General features: G+C 36.4%; 2 protein-coding genes across 7 annotated transcripts in view; both read right to left on the bottom strand.

The window, feature by feature from the left end:
* Positions 1 to 17,222, bottom strand: part of LOC122057776 (chloride channel protein CLC-d) — a 111,124-nt gene that overhangs the window by 17,454 nt on the left and 76,448 nt on the right. The gene's annotated exons all lie outside the window — the stretch shown is intronic.
* On the bottom strand, positions 4,255 to 8,262 carry LOC122057777. The gene is made up of 5 exons (XM_042620036.1): positions 8,008 to 8,262; positions 6,178 to 7,312; positions 5,068 to 6,075; positions 4,879 to 4,990; positions 4,255 to 4,791 (listed from the first exon to the last, which is right to left on the bottom strand). Exons 2-4 carry the CDS (start codon positions 7,273 to 7,275, stop codon positions 4,952 to 4,954), a joined length of 2,145 nt encoding a protein of 714 aa, XP_042475970.1. The 5' UTR covers positions 7,276 to 7,312; positions 8,008 to 8,262; the 3' UTR covers positions 4,255 to 4,791; positions 4,879 to 4,951.

Below are 17,222 nucleotides of genomic sequence, written 5' to 3'. Positions count from 1 at the left end.
TATAAGAATAATTGTTGTATGAAATATTTAATCATTAACAATAAAGTCAGCTTACAGGCCACACCATCAGGGAAAGAAACAACTTACACTAAAAGAGAGTAATGAAATTGAAATCCTAATATAGTGATCTCGCCACTAGACTCCTACTGTCACAAGGGATACTCTCAACAGTCACCAAGTTGAAATTTAAAGTGCATTAGAAATTAGATAACACTGGGAATCCTCGTTACCCACCAAAAAAATTAAACTCAAGCTTTGTATAACGAAAAATTACCTGAATTCGCCAAAATTTTCAGAAATTATTGGGAAAAAAATTATTTTAGAAGAGCTGCATCGAAATGTTTTTGTTTTTCAATATTTTCAATATGTTGGAAACATTACTGGTATGACAAGTAGCAGATATTTGCCTTCCTCTTGACTAGTATCACCCCTGCGGATCCTCCAGCCACAAGAAGGATCGAGGAAAGAAGCAAGAAAACTTTCAAGAGATTTTGATATATGTCCATATAAATACCCAAAAGAAGCTAAATGTGTCTCTGATGGTAATTCAATCTATAAACCTGAATAGAGTGGAAGAAAAGGTGAAGCAATGTGGAGGTCTCTCCGCCCTCGTGCTACAAACTATATCACAAACACACACCTCAAAAAGTATTTGCCACTCCTCCAAAACGGAGCATAATAAGAACTCAGAGAGAAGTTCATTGACGTCCTAAGGAACATCACACTAATGCCAAGAAGATCTGTGAGGTTGCACCTGCTCTCCTTCTACTTAGGTCTTGGCTGATCACCCTCATCCCTAAATCTATTCCAGTATTTATTGCTGATCAAGAAAAAATAGTCATTAAGAAGACAAGTCAGACTTCACTTCTCCATATTGTTGCATAGGAAAATTTATTCAAAGAGGACTCAAGACCACATTTAATTGATTGGCCTATTGGCTACTGCACTTACCGACAAGGACATGGGTTCATTGTTTAAAGAAAATTTGCAAAGTACATGATCTGATAAATAACGTAGTGTGATTCTGTATAGTCCTAAGACCTTAGATTCCTCTTCCTCTTGCTTCAATAAAATCAAAAGAAGGGGAAAGGACAAGCATAAAAAATAATTTGTCAAAATTTATTGTATAGCTTATAACCATTTATTTTGATAATTTAAATTCTGTATTTACAGATAGTATTCCCAGGACTTGTCATTAATAGGGAATTGAGAAGCGTCAGCATCTCAAGATGCATAACATGCCCAGGCATATGTGATGCAGATTTCACCATTCGTTACACATAATTTGCAAGTCCATAAGAGGTTCCAAGATGTCTCAAACACAGAAGGTGGGATCCAACTTGATTGTAACATACTAAATAGCATATGCATTTCTACCCATGTAATTCTTCTAATCATATTTAGTCCTTCACTTTTCATTTCTCCTTTTCTCATTTTGGACAGATGGCAGGTCAGAGACCTGTTTTATTTCACAGAAGTGAGTGTTTTAATAGTCAAGCTACAGTGCTAAACTCTGATCTTTAAATCATCCATGTAAGGTAACCTAATATTAATGTTATATAACTGAAAGTTCATGCTCCTCATGTGCTCGTTTTTAGTTTCAATGACAATCTACTTCTTTAATGCTGCCATATTTTTTGTTTGTACTATACGTGTACATAATTTATTTACTTCTCATACCTTTACATATTCAAATAATTCTGCAGGAATTTTAGATATTAATTTTTCATACACCTTTTGATGCCTAGACACTAGGCAATCATAACATTTCCACAGTAACTATGGTGTTGGATTTCTATGTATAGACGAAACAACAATGAACAACGCCAATTTAAATGTCTCTGGCAGACTGACATCCTTTTTGTACTCTCTATCTATCTATCTATCTCTCTCTCTCTCTCTCTCTCTCTCTCTCTCTCTATATATATATATATATATATATGTATAGACGAAACAACAATGCCTTTGGATTATATTTTACAGCCTTAAAAGCCCTTATTATTATTATTATTATTATTGGGATTATTTTTAGTATTGTTCTTAGGGAAAATGATGTACAAAATAGCAGATTTTAATGGAATCTTACATAGCAGCATTTTGTTCACCGTCAAATCAGATGGAAGGCATCGCAACAGTTTATTCCCATTGTCATTGCTTCGCTCATCCAACACCACTGCTGCAACGGTCCCCCTCTTCCATTCTCCCTTCCTCTCTGTCTACGGTTCCCCTCCCTTCCCTGCCGGCTCTGCCTCTCCCTCTTCCTCTCCCCTCCCTTGCCGGCTCTGGCTCCCCTCTGCCTCTCCCCCTCCATGTCCCAACCCCTTCCCTCCCCACCCCGACATCTCCCTCCTTGCCCCAACCCCAGCCACCCACTTCTGCAGCTTGCCCCTGTTGAGAGTTTCTTCATGCTTAGTGATTTCTCTTCCTCCCTTCCTTTCCCTCTTTCTCTTCCCCACACAATTTGATGCTATTGAATTTTTAGTAATAAGTTCCACCGTGTGATCCCAGATTTCATTGATGGTTTGCTAGAGTTGGTGGTGTCTCTTGATTCTGGTTTTTACCTATCTACCGAAGCTACAAATGTCATAGCAAGCACAATAGGCCCCATCACTGTGCTTCGTTCTTTATTTTTGCTGCCGGAGTCCCAGGTTAGTCTGAAAGTAGATTCATTGGTTGCTTCTCTAGATTAGTGCTCAACAAATGTTAGGAACATGGCACAGCATACCCACACCGATGTGTCTGGTCAGCACATTTAGACCTCTTGATTCTCCCTGTGGAGTGACCACTTCTTCTGGATAAAATCCAGTTCTGGAAAGGGCAGGTGGAGAGGGGAGAGAGAATGAGTGAGAGGGCGGCAAGGGGGTATGCAGAAGCGAGAGTGGATGTCAGCACCCTTTCTGGAATGGGACGAGCAAAATGTAAGTTAGGGGGGGGGGATGCACAATAGAGCAGCGGAAAAGGTGGACGGGATTGCAACAGCAGACAGTTCAGAGAGAGAGAGAGAGAGAGAGAGAGGTGCAGTAGCGGTGGAGGGAATGGGATTACACCAAATGACAGGTTGAACGGTTCAGATGCAAAGAGGGGGATCCGACGATCAAAAAAAATGCTAGCGTGACTTCCATTACACAGCGCTAGCATGTCGATCTCCCTCCCTTGTTCTTACTATTATGATTGTTATTCAACAACAACAGCAACATCTCAACCTTATCCCAACTAAATGGGGTTGGCTACATGGATCCGATCAAAGATGGAAAAAAAAAAAGTAGAAGTAAAAGGGAAAGAACACAATCCGATCAAAGATGGAGAAAAAAAAGTAGAAGTAAAAGGGAAAGAGCACAAACTATTTGAGGACATACTAGGGACAAAACCTAGACAAGAAATTTCTTTCCTCACTACTTCTTCTATGGTCATTTTAGGTCTGCCCCTAACTCTTTTATCTCCTTCAATCTGAATCACGTCACTCCTTACTGGCGCATCCCCAAGCCTCCATTGAACATAGTCATACCTCATATGGCTTTCTTGGAGCTTACCATAAAACGAGGCAGCTCCCAAATCAGCTCTAATATGGCCATTCCTTCCATTATCCTTCCTAGTTTTACAGCACATCTATCTCAACATTCTCATCTTTGCTACACAGAGTTTATTGATATGGCACTTCTTAACCACCCAACATTCTGCCTCATACATCATAGCTGGTCTCAAGACTGTCCTATAGAACTTTCCTTTAAGCTTTAAAGGAATATGTCGGTCAACACCCCGGACGCACCTCTCTACTTCATCCATCCCACTTCAATCCAATGTGGAACATCATCCTCTATTATTATTTATTACTAATAATTAATTAATACTAACAATAATATATTATCATTATTATTATCATCCGCATCAGCATCACTATCATTAATATTATTAGTATCATCATCATCATCATAATGGGAGCAGCCTAAGACTTCTAAGAAAAAATAAACAATTTTTTTTAATGCTTGATTGTTTTGTCACCATTTCTATAATTTTCTGAGGTTTGTGAACCTGAAACTTTTCAATGGGGATTTCATCACTACTAGAAAAATAACAAAACCTCAATCTGAAACTTGAAATTATAACTCTTGGAAAACTGAACTAGCCGACCTTGAACAGGCAGGACACTTCCCAAGACAAACTTGTTAAGGTAAAAAAAACAATGGTACATGGAATATCAAAAGAACCAGTCTACTTTAAAAATGTCTACTCCCACATTCCTTTCCAGAAAAGATCGATACAACAAGCATTACACTTGGATTTATTGGATTTTATGCTATAGTATTGTTATCACACTCGAACAGACGAACTCCAAAAGATGGGTAGTAACCCAAAGGAACAAAAGAACCAGCTGCACTTTCCATACTATCTCTGACACAGGACTGAAAGAAGTGGAGAAAGATAATATTTCCTGAGGAAAAGAGGAAATTCGGCTGAAGGAGGGGAGGGAAGGGAAGGAAAGAAAGAATGAAAGAAAGCAAACAAAACTATCCAAAGACTGAAGGATGCATAGCACCATTATGTACATTGCCAAGATGGAAGCCTACTATTCCGTTACATAAGTGCGGTTGATTCATTTTACAACTCAATCACAAAATGAGAGCCAAAACCAGAACAAACTTGAAGTTTGACTAATTGACAACATTTACAGAAAAAAAAAAAAAATAAAGCTGGTTGAGTGCCACTATAGACCATCTGCACATACAAGAAGGGAATAACCAAACTTACATCTGTATTTCTGACCATAAAAAGGAATTACGAACATTTGAGTACCTGTCACAAAGTGAATAAGATTAGGAAAAGAGCAATCTCAAAGAAACAATAGAAATCGGGGGGATGGGAGGAGGGGGGAAGAATCACCTTGAACTCACAAAACCTCAATTTGGAATATAAAAGCAAATGAATAATCCGAAGGACATCAAGTAGGATACTTCTAAGTTTCTGATTTCCGGGATACAGGCCTTATTAGTTCCTGACAAAAGAAGAATAATTTTAGTGCCACTTAAGTTAGTCACGAGTAATAATCATAAATATAAATGGTAATTTTACCTGTGAGAAACGTGAATGTTCAAGGTGAACATTAGAAGTTTTGACAATTGTCTCCCACTTGGGACTATCAGATGCTATCTTGGAGACCTGCTTCTTGAGGTGGGATTGGGTACCTTGGTATGACCGTAAAGATGGATTCCTCGAAGAAACGGATAAGGTCCGACCAAGCCAAGACTCAGAAGGAGATTTTGGCAAAGGTGGGGGAAGGGGAGATTGTAAAGAGATGGCATAAGAATTCCCTTGATCAACTGGCACTAGAGCTTGCGGGTCATCAAAATCCAGTTTCCCATCAGCAGGAATTTCTGACAAAATTACAGATCTAGATTCCTGACCAAGACCTCCGTCCTGTCTGAAGCTCTCTACTCTGTCCACATTCCATCGAGGAGTTGATTTGTCTGAGGAAGAGGGAAAATCAGTATCAACCTCCTGAATCTTAGGTTGGAAGATTCCTCTTTCTTTTGAAATCTTCAGGTCTTTGACATTTCTAAGATAGGATTCAACAGTAAGAGTTTCATCCGCCCCCTTACTTTCTGCCAGAACCTCTGAATCCTTGTCTGTGATATCAATAGAACCTCTCATATCTGAAGAACTCGAGTTTGACTTTGGAGTTTCAACCATTTGCACAGAGTCTACATACAGAGTTTTCTCTACCATAGGGCTCAACGGACCTGAACCTTGTTTACTGCTATGATGAGATAATGTTTCCTGGAAGCTGTTATTACCTGTCTTAGATGGATCAAAACCAGAAGCTTTGTAATTTTTAACTTCTTTAGGAATTCCAAGAAACCCTGATCCTTCATGGAATGGAGACTGAGATGCTTCATTCCGATAAGGTGATATGCCAACACTCGAAGAAAGCCTGTACGGAGATGATCCTTCTGGTGTTTGAGAGTCACTCCAGTCATTTAGTCGGTTGGATTCACTTGTCATCTTATTCCCATCATCAAGTAGCCCAGGTGGTTTAAGTTCTCTCACAAATTTATGCTTATAGAAAGCATCCCATGTGTTCTGTAAAAAGGATAAAAACAATCAAAGACCAATGTTTAAAGTAGGACAAACACAAACTATAGATTGGGGGGAGGGGGTGGGAAGAGAGAGTTCTAGGATTACCTCATCTTTATTTCTGCAAATTCCAGCATATGCAGTCTTGACCTGTGTCCTAACATTACCCACAGAAGACATTGGTGCCCGGGCTTTGATTTTCATCCCTGGGACTGGATTTAAGAGGAACATAGAACTCTTTAAGCAAAACCGAGGAAGTAGTCCACACGCTTTTGCTGATAAATTCCCCGTGTCATCATACTCATCATCATCTTCTTCATTTTCACTTTCTTCTTCCACTATATCATGGGCATATTGTGGTAAGAGGTTAGGTCTATATTGATTTATTGGATGCTGTCTTTCTCCATTAACCACTGTTGTCACCTGTCTTGGATGTTCTCGTGCCAGAGGTTGTTTTCTTGAAGCATACTGGGGTGTCTCTGCAGCCACTGCCTTGGCTGCAGGCAAGAAGCGACCCATCATGAAATCCCGAGTTTGTGGATCTGTTGAGAAGGTTCCAGATGGCTTGATGTCTGGGCCATCAAGTCCACTAACACCACTCATACTACAGTTTAAGAAGAATGACTCAGTACGGGATAGTGTATCAAGTGCATCTGCAAAGGTCTCATCCTCATCCTCATCTTCATCCTCATCTGTCTCAGCATCCTTTCCATTCTTCACAATCTTTTTGGAGCAGTCCAGTTTAGTTACATTGTTACTCAAAGATGAAGCTCTATGACTGCTAAGAAGAGCATTACTGGTTTTGGAACTAACACCATTTTTGGGACTACAAGTATTTTTATCTTCAGATTCACTGTTCACTGACTGTTGTCTAACATCCAAAACCCTCCCAGGTGGAAGCTTTGGGGCAAGTGGAGGCCGTTTGGTAGGTTGTGCTCGGGCCCCTTCACCATCCTTGGGTCTTCCTGGAGTCTGCTCCCACAGAAAAGGAACAGAACCAGAATTTTTAATAGGGCCAGAATTTATATCTGGTTTGTAAAATGGAAGAGAAGGCATCTTGGGCCGAGAATTCTCAATCCTCTCACAGTCATTTCCCTCTGAAGAAGCCGAAGTAGATGAGAAAGATGAGAAAGATGAGTAACGCCTCACAGATAAAAGGGGCGCATTGAAGTCCAATTGCTTTTCCTCCATCAAATTCGTCGGCATGCCAAAAACCAAGAGTACGCTGCAGAGATAACCTCCCCTTCAATTCAAAATCCAAACCAACGAAACATAGTTCAGAAACAATAGAATGCAATTGGAAAGTTAGCAAGAAAGGAAGTCGAAACAAAAAGCACTACCCAAAACAGTTCTGTGTTGAAATTTAAAAAAGAAAACTTTTGCGTTCCTCGTACTCTATGAAATTAAAATTTCCGAACAGATAACCCAAAGACTATCAGTCGATCCCCCTTCAAGGAACAAAGAATTGAATGGAAGAATTTCAAGAACCAAATGAAGCTCCAATTATTCACTGAAGATTAGATCAACAAGAAAAGAAAGATCTAATAAAACAAAAACACTAATTAATGAACTGAATAACTGATTGACAATGACTGAATTTTTTTCCTTTTGGGATTGGATTGGGGAGGAAATCTGTAAAGAAAAAAATAATTATTAATATACTACTGTGCAATCAAGCTACTTTTATCCAAATCAACTAACTAATACTCTAAGGAAAGAAAAAGCTTATTCGCTTCTCACTTCCTGTAAAACCTGCTTTCAAGAAGAATCGACCAGAAACACGTCAATAACGATCTAGTTTTCTGCTATTGTACTGAATTTAGAGTAAGAAAGATCAGAATTTCCCTCCAGAATCACCAATAAATCTCATAATCATCCATAATGAAATCAATTGCAAATGCCATCAAATCATAGATACAGAGATAGAGAGAAGAGTACCTATAACGAATCCCCGATCTCTAAAGGAGCTGCGGATGCATCACAGAGAAGCAAAGAAAGGGAGATAAAGCTTCGGAGGCATCAGAACGAAGCAAAGTGAGGGGATAAAGATGAACTCCTTCGTAAGTTTCGGCTTCCTTCCACTCTGCTTTTGAGTCGCCCGCCGTTAATGGAAAATCGCTTAATTCTCGTTCCTGCAAATCATCTTTTTCCCAGTAAATTTCTTTCCTTTAAAAAAATCTGAATATCTTAATCATATTTTAACGTGTTTGGGTGATCACGTGGAGCGGTAGGAGAGACATTTATTATTAGTTTTAAGGACTACGAAAAGAAAATGTAGACCTTGTTTCAGAACCATGGCTTTGGAATCTTAATTTTCTAGAGAACTGATTAAGTGTGGACCGGGGTCCACTTGATAATGACTTAAAGAATGGGACAATTAAATACTGAAATTTATGTCAAGGGATTTCAATTGGTCGGTTGAGGAAACAACTAAAGGTGTACCAAATGACCAAAATAACCTCGTTCAATCCAAACATGTGATGTGGTATACTAGCTTTTTTAATTTGCCCTTCTTGGAATTTAAATAAATACTAGGTACTGCTTTCTCTTTATGATTCATCAAAGTCACCTCTTTTTATAATTCCATGATAATGGAGGGTGAAAGATTTGGTTATTTAATTTCAGGGTGAGAATAATGTGATGGTCATATATGGTTAGCTCAATTAATTGTATTAGCCTACTTAATTACTTATTAAATTGGTAAGCTCAAAACCTTACCATGTGATGACATATTGACACCTTACCAAATAAAGGATGAAATTTGACATATTCTCATTGTGATGGTTTTGTGGACTTAGTTGCCTTGTGGATGGGTTGTGGTTTTGTTATCTAGTTCTAAATTTTCCTTTGTCTTTCTAACTTGTGGGGTTTTAGGGAATATGTTGACATCAAAAGGCATGGTTATTATGCAAGGTTTGAACTACACCATGGAAGGACTCCAATAGATAGTGCTGGCTGCTTGAGCTTTTTGATATTCCCTTAAAACTATATGATTTTATATATGAGGCTCAAGTCTCTAATCTTTGTAAAGATGAACATTTGATATTTGTTACCACTAGCTAGGCTGCTGCTAGGCACACTTTGGTAGGTAATCTCATTATGACCCTTCATCAAGTTGTAAGAATGTTTTATTTGATTAAAAATTTTATTTTACTTCAAAAAAAAAAAAATGTAAGAAATCAGATTTTAATTATAGATTATAGACCTATATTCAATTAAGTGAAAAAATCAAAATATATTTATTGTTTTATTTTAATATAGACTTTAGTGATCAAAATTATACAAATTTTGTATAATAATGTTATTTCTCAATTAAAAAATACAGAAAAATGGTTTATATATGCCTTAAAATGTCACCCAGGAGATATATGGTGTGACTATTTTGACCATTGGATTGAGAGATTGTCATATGGATTATCTCATGTTAAATTTCGAAACCTATTATAATGTTCAAGGAAAACATTTTCCTCTTCATTGCTGTAATGTTCACCACTCCATCCTAGGGCTAACAAACCCTATAGGGCTTTAGTATGATCCCTAAAATACCCTCTCCCAATATTCCCCGCACGTATCTGAAACCACTTTGACCACGGTTTAAGGTAAACTTGGTCCTATAATCAAATACTCTCCTACATGTATTGGCAATTTGGCATGCATTCACATGTATATCTGTTCACATTTACAATATTGTGATCATTAGCTATAATACACTTTTCTCATGGTCTTAGATTTTCAAAGTTTTATTTACAATGTGCTCCTATAAAATTGCAACTCCACATGTGAGCTGAGACCTAGGGGATATCTATACACAAAATTTGAGGCTCATCTAGCATATATGTGACAGTTATTGGCATTTAGAGTCGACATATTAGAAATGTTTCCACCACCGACGTGTAGTAATTGAATATAATGATATTAGCATAGGGAGAAAAGTTCTCAAGTCGGTGCACCAAATAAGGGGCAATGTGCTTCAGATCACAAACTGCAATAGAACTCCTTGTACGGTAGAAAGTGTCTGAAATACCCCTAGAATGTTGACTTCTATCATTTTCCATGTCCCCAAAGTACGGTGGCAAGAAGATTTTTCTCTTAGAATATTTTAACAATTTTAAGATCAAAATCTAATTCCAAATTAACAAAGATAGTGAGGTCACATTAGGCAACTAATTAGTGGTCAAATTAATGTTTAGTTAAGCCTAAAAGACTCCATATTAATATAATTATAATTAATGAATTTCCACTTGAAGTTTGAGTACAAGTGACATAAAATGAGAGATGCTTTAATTAAAGTGTGGGGAATAAGATGAATAGCATACGCAAGAGTAAGACCAAGAAAATATTATTAGGAAAGAGGGAGCAACGTAGTCTTTGATTTTGGTATTATTCCATCATGTAGACCCCTCTGACCAAACTTTCTTAATCAAGCTTTACTTTACAACAATTTTTAATATTATAGAAATCAAGGAGGATTAGTTAAAGATAATTAAATATAGTAACAAGAATGTGAAAAAGGACGAAGAACAATAAGAGAGCTACGTCCCACATGACATTTGACCTTAAGCCAATATTAAATTGAACCACCTCCTGGTTTAATTTGATTAATTATTATTTGTATGAATAAATATAGTCTTAAAAATACACTTATATGAGTGGGGGCATACAAATATATCTATCATTCGGTGGGTTACCTCAATGGATTGAATGCTTTAATATATTGAGTATTTGTTGTAAAAACATTATTGGTTAGATCAATAAAATTAGACAAATGGGTCAAGCAATAGGGTTACCGGCCCAGGTGGGTTGGTTCTTTGGTCAAGTGCAAAAGGATCCGACTCCTCATTTTAGTGCTTATCGCCCAGGTCTTGTCCATAACTATTTGGACAAATGATATGTGGTAAAGTGATGATCTAACTATTCTTTGTGCCTCATTCTCCAAACCTTTGTCAGTGCCTCATTTTTTCGCGTCTTTCTCAAACCATTAAATCATCACCTCACCTTGTGTCGCTCACCCAGATAGCTATGAGCTGACCTAAATGATGTACATTAAGGAGACAAGAGGAGAGGAGCGGAATCCAATGCAAAATCAGTCACAATCATAATCAGTTAAAATGCATTTTAAACACCCTTTTTGCTGTCTTCCAATGGGTAAAAAAAAAAAAAAAAACCGAAAACAAGTTTACTTAAAAAAAAAAAAATGAAAAAAGGCATTTTTTCATAATTTTTTAAATTTATATATATATATATAAATTTTTTTTTTTTTAAAATTTGTATTACCCGTTCCATTTTTTCACTTGTATCATTTGTGATAGGAGGTAGGGCTCGCATCTGGGGATGTGGATTGGACTTCGATATTATTTCATGATGCTACCTTTATTGTAGCCTTTACCAATTATGATGTCGAACGTTTTGCATATAAGTTAGAGGCTAGGGGTATATTCCAAGCATTACAAGTCATTGAGCATGGCTGGGTCGAAGTTGAAGTTTAGACTGATTGTGAATATTTTGTTTCTTAGTTTAAGGAAGGAGGTCACGTAGAATGGCTATGGGGTTTATTTGCTATCTTGTAAAGTATCTATCATCTTGTAATTGTCTTCAATTTGCAGCCTATATAAAGAAAAATAGAATTATAAGTGGTTGATAGGATAGCAAAGAAGACGAGGGTGGAAATGTGGTGTAATTATAGACTCAACTATACATTTACTTAGGCTCCGTTTGGTATCGTTTTAAAAAAATGTTTCTGGAGTTTTTTTGTTCTATTGGAACAAAAAAACGGAATCTTCTGTTTGGTGTACTTATGGTCCGTTTATGTTTTTTTGGAACAAAAAGTGAAAAAAAAAAACTGAAAAAACGAGGTTGGACGGAACTCCAAAATGGAGTTCTGTCTTCCCAGTTTCGTTCCATTTTACAAAAAAAAAAAAAAAAAAAGTTCCCGATAAAAATCTGAAATTTTGAAACACCATTTTTTCGTTTAAAAACTGTATTTTGGCACAGAAACTGAAATTTTCGTTTTTTACACGAAATGACGTTTTTAGAACAAAAATGATACCAAACGGAGCCTTATATTTTTATTAAGATTGTTTTTGTTCAAAAGAGGAAAAAAAAAAAAAAATTGACTATTCAATTTAAATTTTGAACCATTTTAAATTCATTTGAATAATTTTTTTCTTATCCCCGTTGTAACTAATTATAAATAAAATACCATTTGTAAATCAAGATCTGGTTGGTCCGAAAAAAGGAGTTGGGGATGAACCCAGTCCTTTGGACCAGATTTTTTTATAACAATCATTAGGCAGTTAGTTACAGTGGATACCTCATACCTTTCTTTCTCAAATGGAGTCCCTCTCAATGCAAAAGAGACGGGAGTTGAGGTGACTTGGAAGTGAGGGAAAGCCACAACACAGATATTAGGCCTACCCCACAAGGTAATGAAAGGAACCTTTCGTCTTTCAATGGGTACTAATAGTCTACTACTATTATTATCAGAAGCATCCGATTCTAAATTGGGATTAGACCCCTAAGCTAAAGACTTTTATGACTTTAAAGAGAGGTGTTCTCTATCAAAAAAAATAAAAGAAAAAAGAGAAGGTTCCATGACAATCTAAGGATGACCCTCAAATCATAGTTTAGGGGATGAGATTGGTTCCCATTGATTTGGAATTGGTTGAACCCTAGATGATATTGGTTCTCATTGATTCAGAATTGGTTGAACCCTAGAAATGGGATTGGGAGAAGAAACAAGTATTTTCTAAAAATTGTAAAAACTTTTTTTTGTTTAATTCAATAAATTAGATGATCTTACTATCAAAGGTAAGTTTCATTGATTTTCAAGTAATTTGTTGACAAAAAGAAGGAAATAATGGCAACAAATGAAGATTAAAGATGAAACTGAGGTCAATCAAAAGAAGGTTTCAGAAATCAAGTAGAATTAGATTGGGGTTGGTTGATTTTGATTTGAATCGAGATCTAATTCTGATTCCTCAAACCATATCTCAAATAACAGTCATGGGAATCTTAATATGTTTGATCTCTTTAGGATATTCAATTCTTGTTTGTTCTCTCAATTCATGTTTCAAACTTAATATAGAAAAAAATAAAAATAAAAATAATAGAGTAGGCAATCTATTAGGAAAGTATGGAATTTTGTGGGGCATTTGAGAATTTACCCTAAGTTTCGCATGTTTTTTGTGGAAAGGGTTTGTTGGCAATATTTAAGAACTCGTTTCGTTTCGGTGTTTTGGTAGTTTCAAAACCTCCAAAATACCAAAATTTTACCAAAATGGTGTGCTCTTCCATGTGTTTCGCTGGTCATTTTGAAGGGTTAATATCTGAAGAGGCAAAAATTAGTGAAATGGGCAAACAAAATGATCGAGATGGCCGAAATTTCGAAGAAAGAGTGAATTTTTTGGGATGAAATGAGCAAAATTTTGAAATAAAACTGAAATGTGACCGAGATGACTGAAATTATGTACTTTTATATTTTTGTATGCCATTTTGTTTGGATTAAAAAAAAAAAAAAAAAAAAAAAAAAAAAAAAAACAATAACAATGAAATATCCTAGATTTTGGAGATTTTTCTAACCTTACTTGTAGGTGCATTATGTGTTAAAGAGTAAGTCGGCATCTTTCTTACATGATGATGATTGTGTTTTTTGTGAAAAAAATGATGTTGAACTGAGTGACACCTATATTTTATTATATGATTGTTTTAAAGGATCTTGTAAGTTGGACTTTTAGGTTAAAGGTCCTAATATTTTCTCTCACCAGCTCTGTGTGAATTGGTTGAATCTCTTATGTATAGTCATTTTCTTTAATAAATTTAGATTTGTTTCAGTCCTTGCTATCACATTTTATTTCCTTTGGATGAATCGTGTTGTGACCTTTTGTCATTTGGTTCCTAACCCAATAGTGCTGTTACGTAAATAAATGGATCTCTGACATTTTTTTTTTCTAAAAATGAAAAAAAAAATAAAAAAAATTAACGAAACAAAAACATATCTACATTGTCTTCAACAACCTGAGACAACTTACCTGACCTACCATGTTAGCTACCCTCCTTACAAAGTTATGAAAATACCCAACTTAGACATAGTAACAGAAAGCTGACAAAAAAAAAAAAAGACATAGTAACAGAAATGTTAAAGATAATATCAAATAATTCTAAAGGTCATCCCTTTTGAGTTTCATTATTATTATTCACCTATTTCTCTATAGAGAGTGGATCATGTTCACGTACGAGAATGTTGTCGTATGTCCCTAATCCGTGAATATGAAATTCATTTTATCTCTTTTTATTTAATAGATTTTACATTTACGACCAGGGACATACGAGAGAACATTCTCGTATATGAACCTGATCCGTTATGTTCTTTATATGCCTAAATCTTTTTGACATTGTTTGGTGTAGACTTAATATGACATTTCTAGCCTTTGATGCCAACACATTTCTAGAAAAACCATAACTTAGATAAAATTTTATTTAAATGAAATGTTAGAAGCCCAGCCACTACATTGGGAAACTGGATCCATGCGGCCATCACAAATAATAATCAGATGATCCCCAAATGGTGTAGTTGGGTATTCTCTTTTTTTTTTTTCCTGGTAATATTGTTGGGTATTCAGTGGTGGTCATCAAAGTAGCATTTTCAGCAAAAGGTCAGGGAGTAGTTAATAAAGCAAGATCCACAACTCATAATGTGAATAACATAAGAAGGGAAAAAATTATTTTTGGAATGTAAATTTATTTTTAAAGATCCAAATGAAATGCATCGTTACAGCCAAGATAGATAAATCAGACATCCAAACAAGATAGAGTGGAAGAACAAATTAATTACTAAAAAAAAAAATCAACCAAAGAAGAAGATTTGAGGTATTTTGTGTATAATCCTAGTGGTCCAGTAGCCCAAATATGTTTATAAACCTAGCAAGAGAAGGAACATATATATTCCAAAATCCATTTTTGAGGCCTCGTGCCATGGGCCTGAGATGCTTTACTCTTGATGAAGTGGGGAAGCTTGTGTTTGTGGCCACGGATCATTTTTTTCCAAGCAAGGCAATAGTGGGGGAGGCGGCGACCCTAAGGTTGGTTTGAAGAAAGCTCTTGAGCTTGATGTGGGTAGGGTTGTACTGCACTTTGATTGTCAACTGCTGATCCACTTTATGGTGGATTCTTCTGTGTCTCCTCCAATAGAGGTTTTCACCATCATGGTGGACATTAGGTTTCTTGCGGTGAGATTTTAGTTTTGTAGTTTTGTTCATGTTAATAGATCATATAATGTGCCTGCCCATGCTATTTCTAGACGGGCCTTAGACTACTCTCACCTGGGGTGTCGGAGAACCTCATTCCCTGAAGATCTTCTAAGGATTGTATCTATTTTTTCACCAAATGATCATTAATATATTTGCCCCTATAGAGGCTTTTTCAGGCAAAAAAAAAAAAAAAAAGGACAAGAAACATCCACAGCAAAAAACACTTAACAAGCTTATCTTTAGTGGCTAGATCTCCAACTAAGGCTTTCCAGGGTATAACCATGGCTTCCTACCAATTTCTATATTCTCCTTCTTTGTTGAAAGTATAAACATCTCCAAGATTTTTAACAACCAACCAAGAGGTCAACACAACTAAAACAGATAGAGGACAAGCCAATTCATTGTCATGACTCATGAGAAGTAAAAATAATGGGGGTTCGACAAATGGTCGGCCTTAACAATGCCAGATGGAAAATTTTAATATCTTTAAGCTGGTTTATAGGGTTGAGCTCTTCCTAGTGTATCACTATCATTCCAACTTTAACAATTACTGTCTACGTAATTAGTGCAATTGTGGTGTGTAAATCCCACGTTCATAGGAGGTCTTGAGTTCGAGCCTCCTGGCTATTACCTTTCCTTCTCTGCTCATCAAAAAAAATGGGGGGGGGGGGTTTGAAAGGCAATAAACATGACCAACATTCAATGGTTATATCATTCACAGAAAAACTCTTATTGGATAACTGATGCATAGGAGGGATACGAAAATCATGAAACTTCAGCACCCAAGCTTTAGTCCAGTGGAAAAGGTTGATTGACTAGAGACTTTCAAGACAAATTAATTATTTGAGGAGAGGAAGGACCTTCAGCAGTCCATCACTGATGAGGGAGCATTTTTATGAAACATATTATTGTCATCTAAGGACAAGTTGAGATAATACTTCCAACTTTTTTCGAATATCAGCCTTGCCTTCCAAAATCTGGCACTCAACAGAGTCAGGCTGATAACATACTGACTGGGGTAGATGGAAGAAAGACATCCAGCATGTAGGAACATAGCTAAGGACCAAACTCATAAGAACAGATCTCCCAGCATGAGAGAGCAAATGAGCCTTCCACAGTCTAAACATAGTTTGAATACAAGTAAGAATGCTAGATCAATCAATTTTATATTATTTATTTATTTTTTAGAGTACTGATCTAACTATATCCCACAATTATGAATTGTTTCTAACACTTGTGGATTGCCAAAGGTTATAAGATGGAGCATCATGTAGCATTTCCTGCAATTGCCGTTATGAGTCAAATAAAGGTATTGCATGATGAGCTTCTATGTTATTCTTGAACTCCCAGTTGTGGTGTCCTATATGAATCGAGGTTTTAAGGGAACGCTCAAGAATTAGAAATATGAAAATTGTATTAGTGCTAACAAAGATCCGACTCCTCTCCATTCAGCCCAAGGATCAAAGAGTGATCTCATGGTTGGTGTGACCTCGGGATGTGTACCCGAGTCCTTCCAGCAGTAGGATTACTCTTTGGTCCTTGGACCCTATAGAAATGATCTTCTACAGGCTAACAACGAGTGAAAGAACAGAGTTAGACACGTATAGCAATATGAAAGGACGTGGGAGCTTTTACTTTACTTTATGATATTTCTCAACCGATGAAATATTCTAATCCTGTATATATAACAAAAAAGAATATACATGTGGTTTTTATAGCCAATAAGTGGCTTGGGGGTTTTCGTTTTTTACAGTGATGTGGCTTTCCAAATTGGAGCCATTCACCAAACAACTACCTAAATCATACCATTGTTGGATCAAATCTCATTATGACATCATTTAGATATAGTTTAAATTCAAAATTTAAACTTGCAGAGAAAAGATTTTCCCTCTCATCATCTCCCTAATA

This window comes from Macadamia integrifolia, chromosome 12, assembly GCF_013358625.1.
Source record: "Macadamia integrifolia cultivar HAES 741 chromosome 12, SCU_Mint_v3, whole genome shotgun sequence".
Lineage (NCBI taxonomy): Eukaryota > Viridiplantae > Streptophyta > Magnoliopsida > Proteales > Proteaceae > Macadamia > Macadamia integrifolia.
Note: the sequence above shows the minus strand (reverse complement) of the source record. Positions and strands in the feature narration are given on the sequence as shown.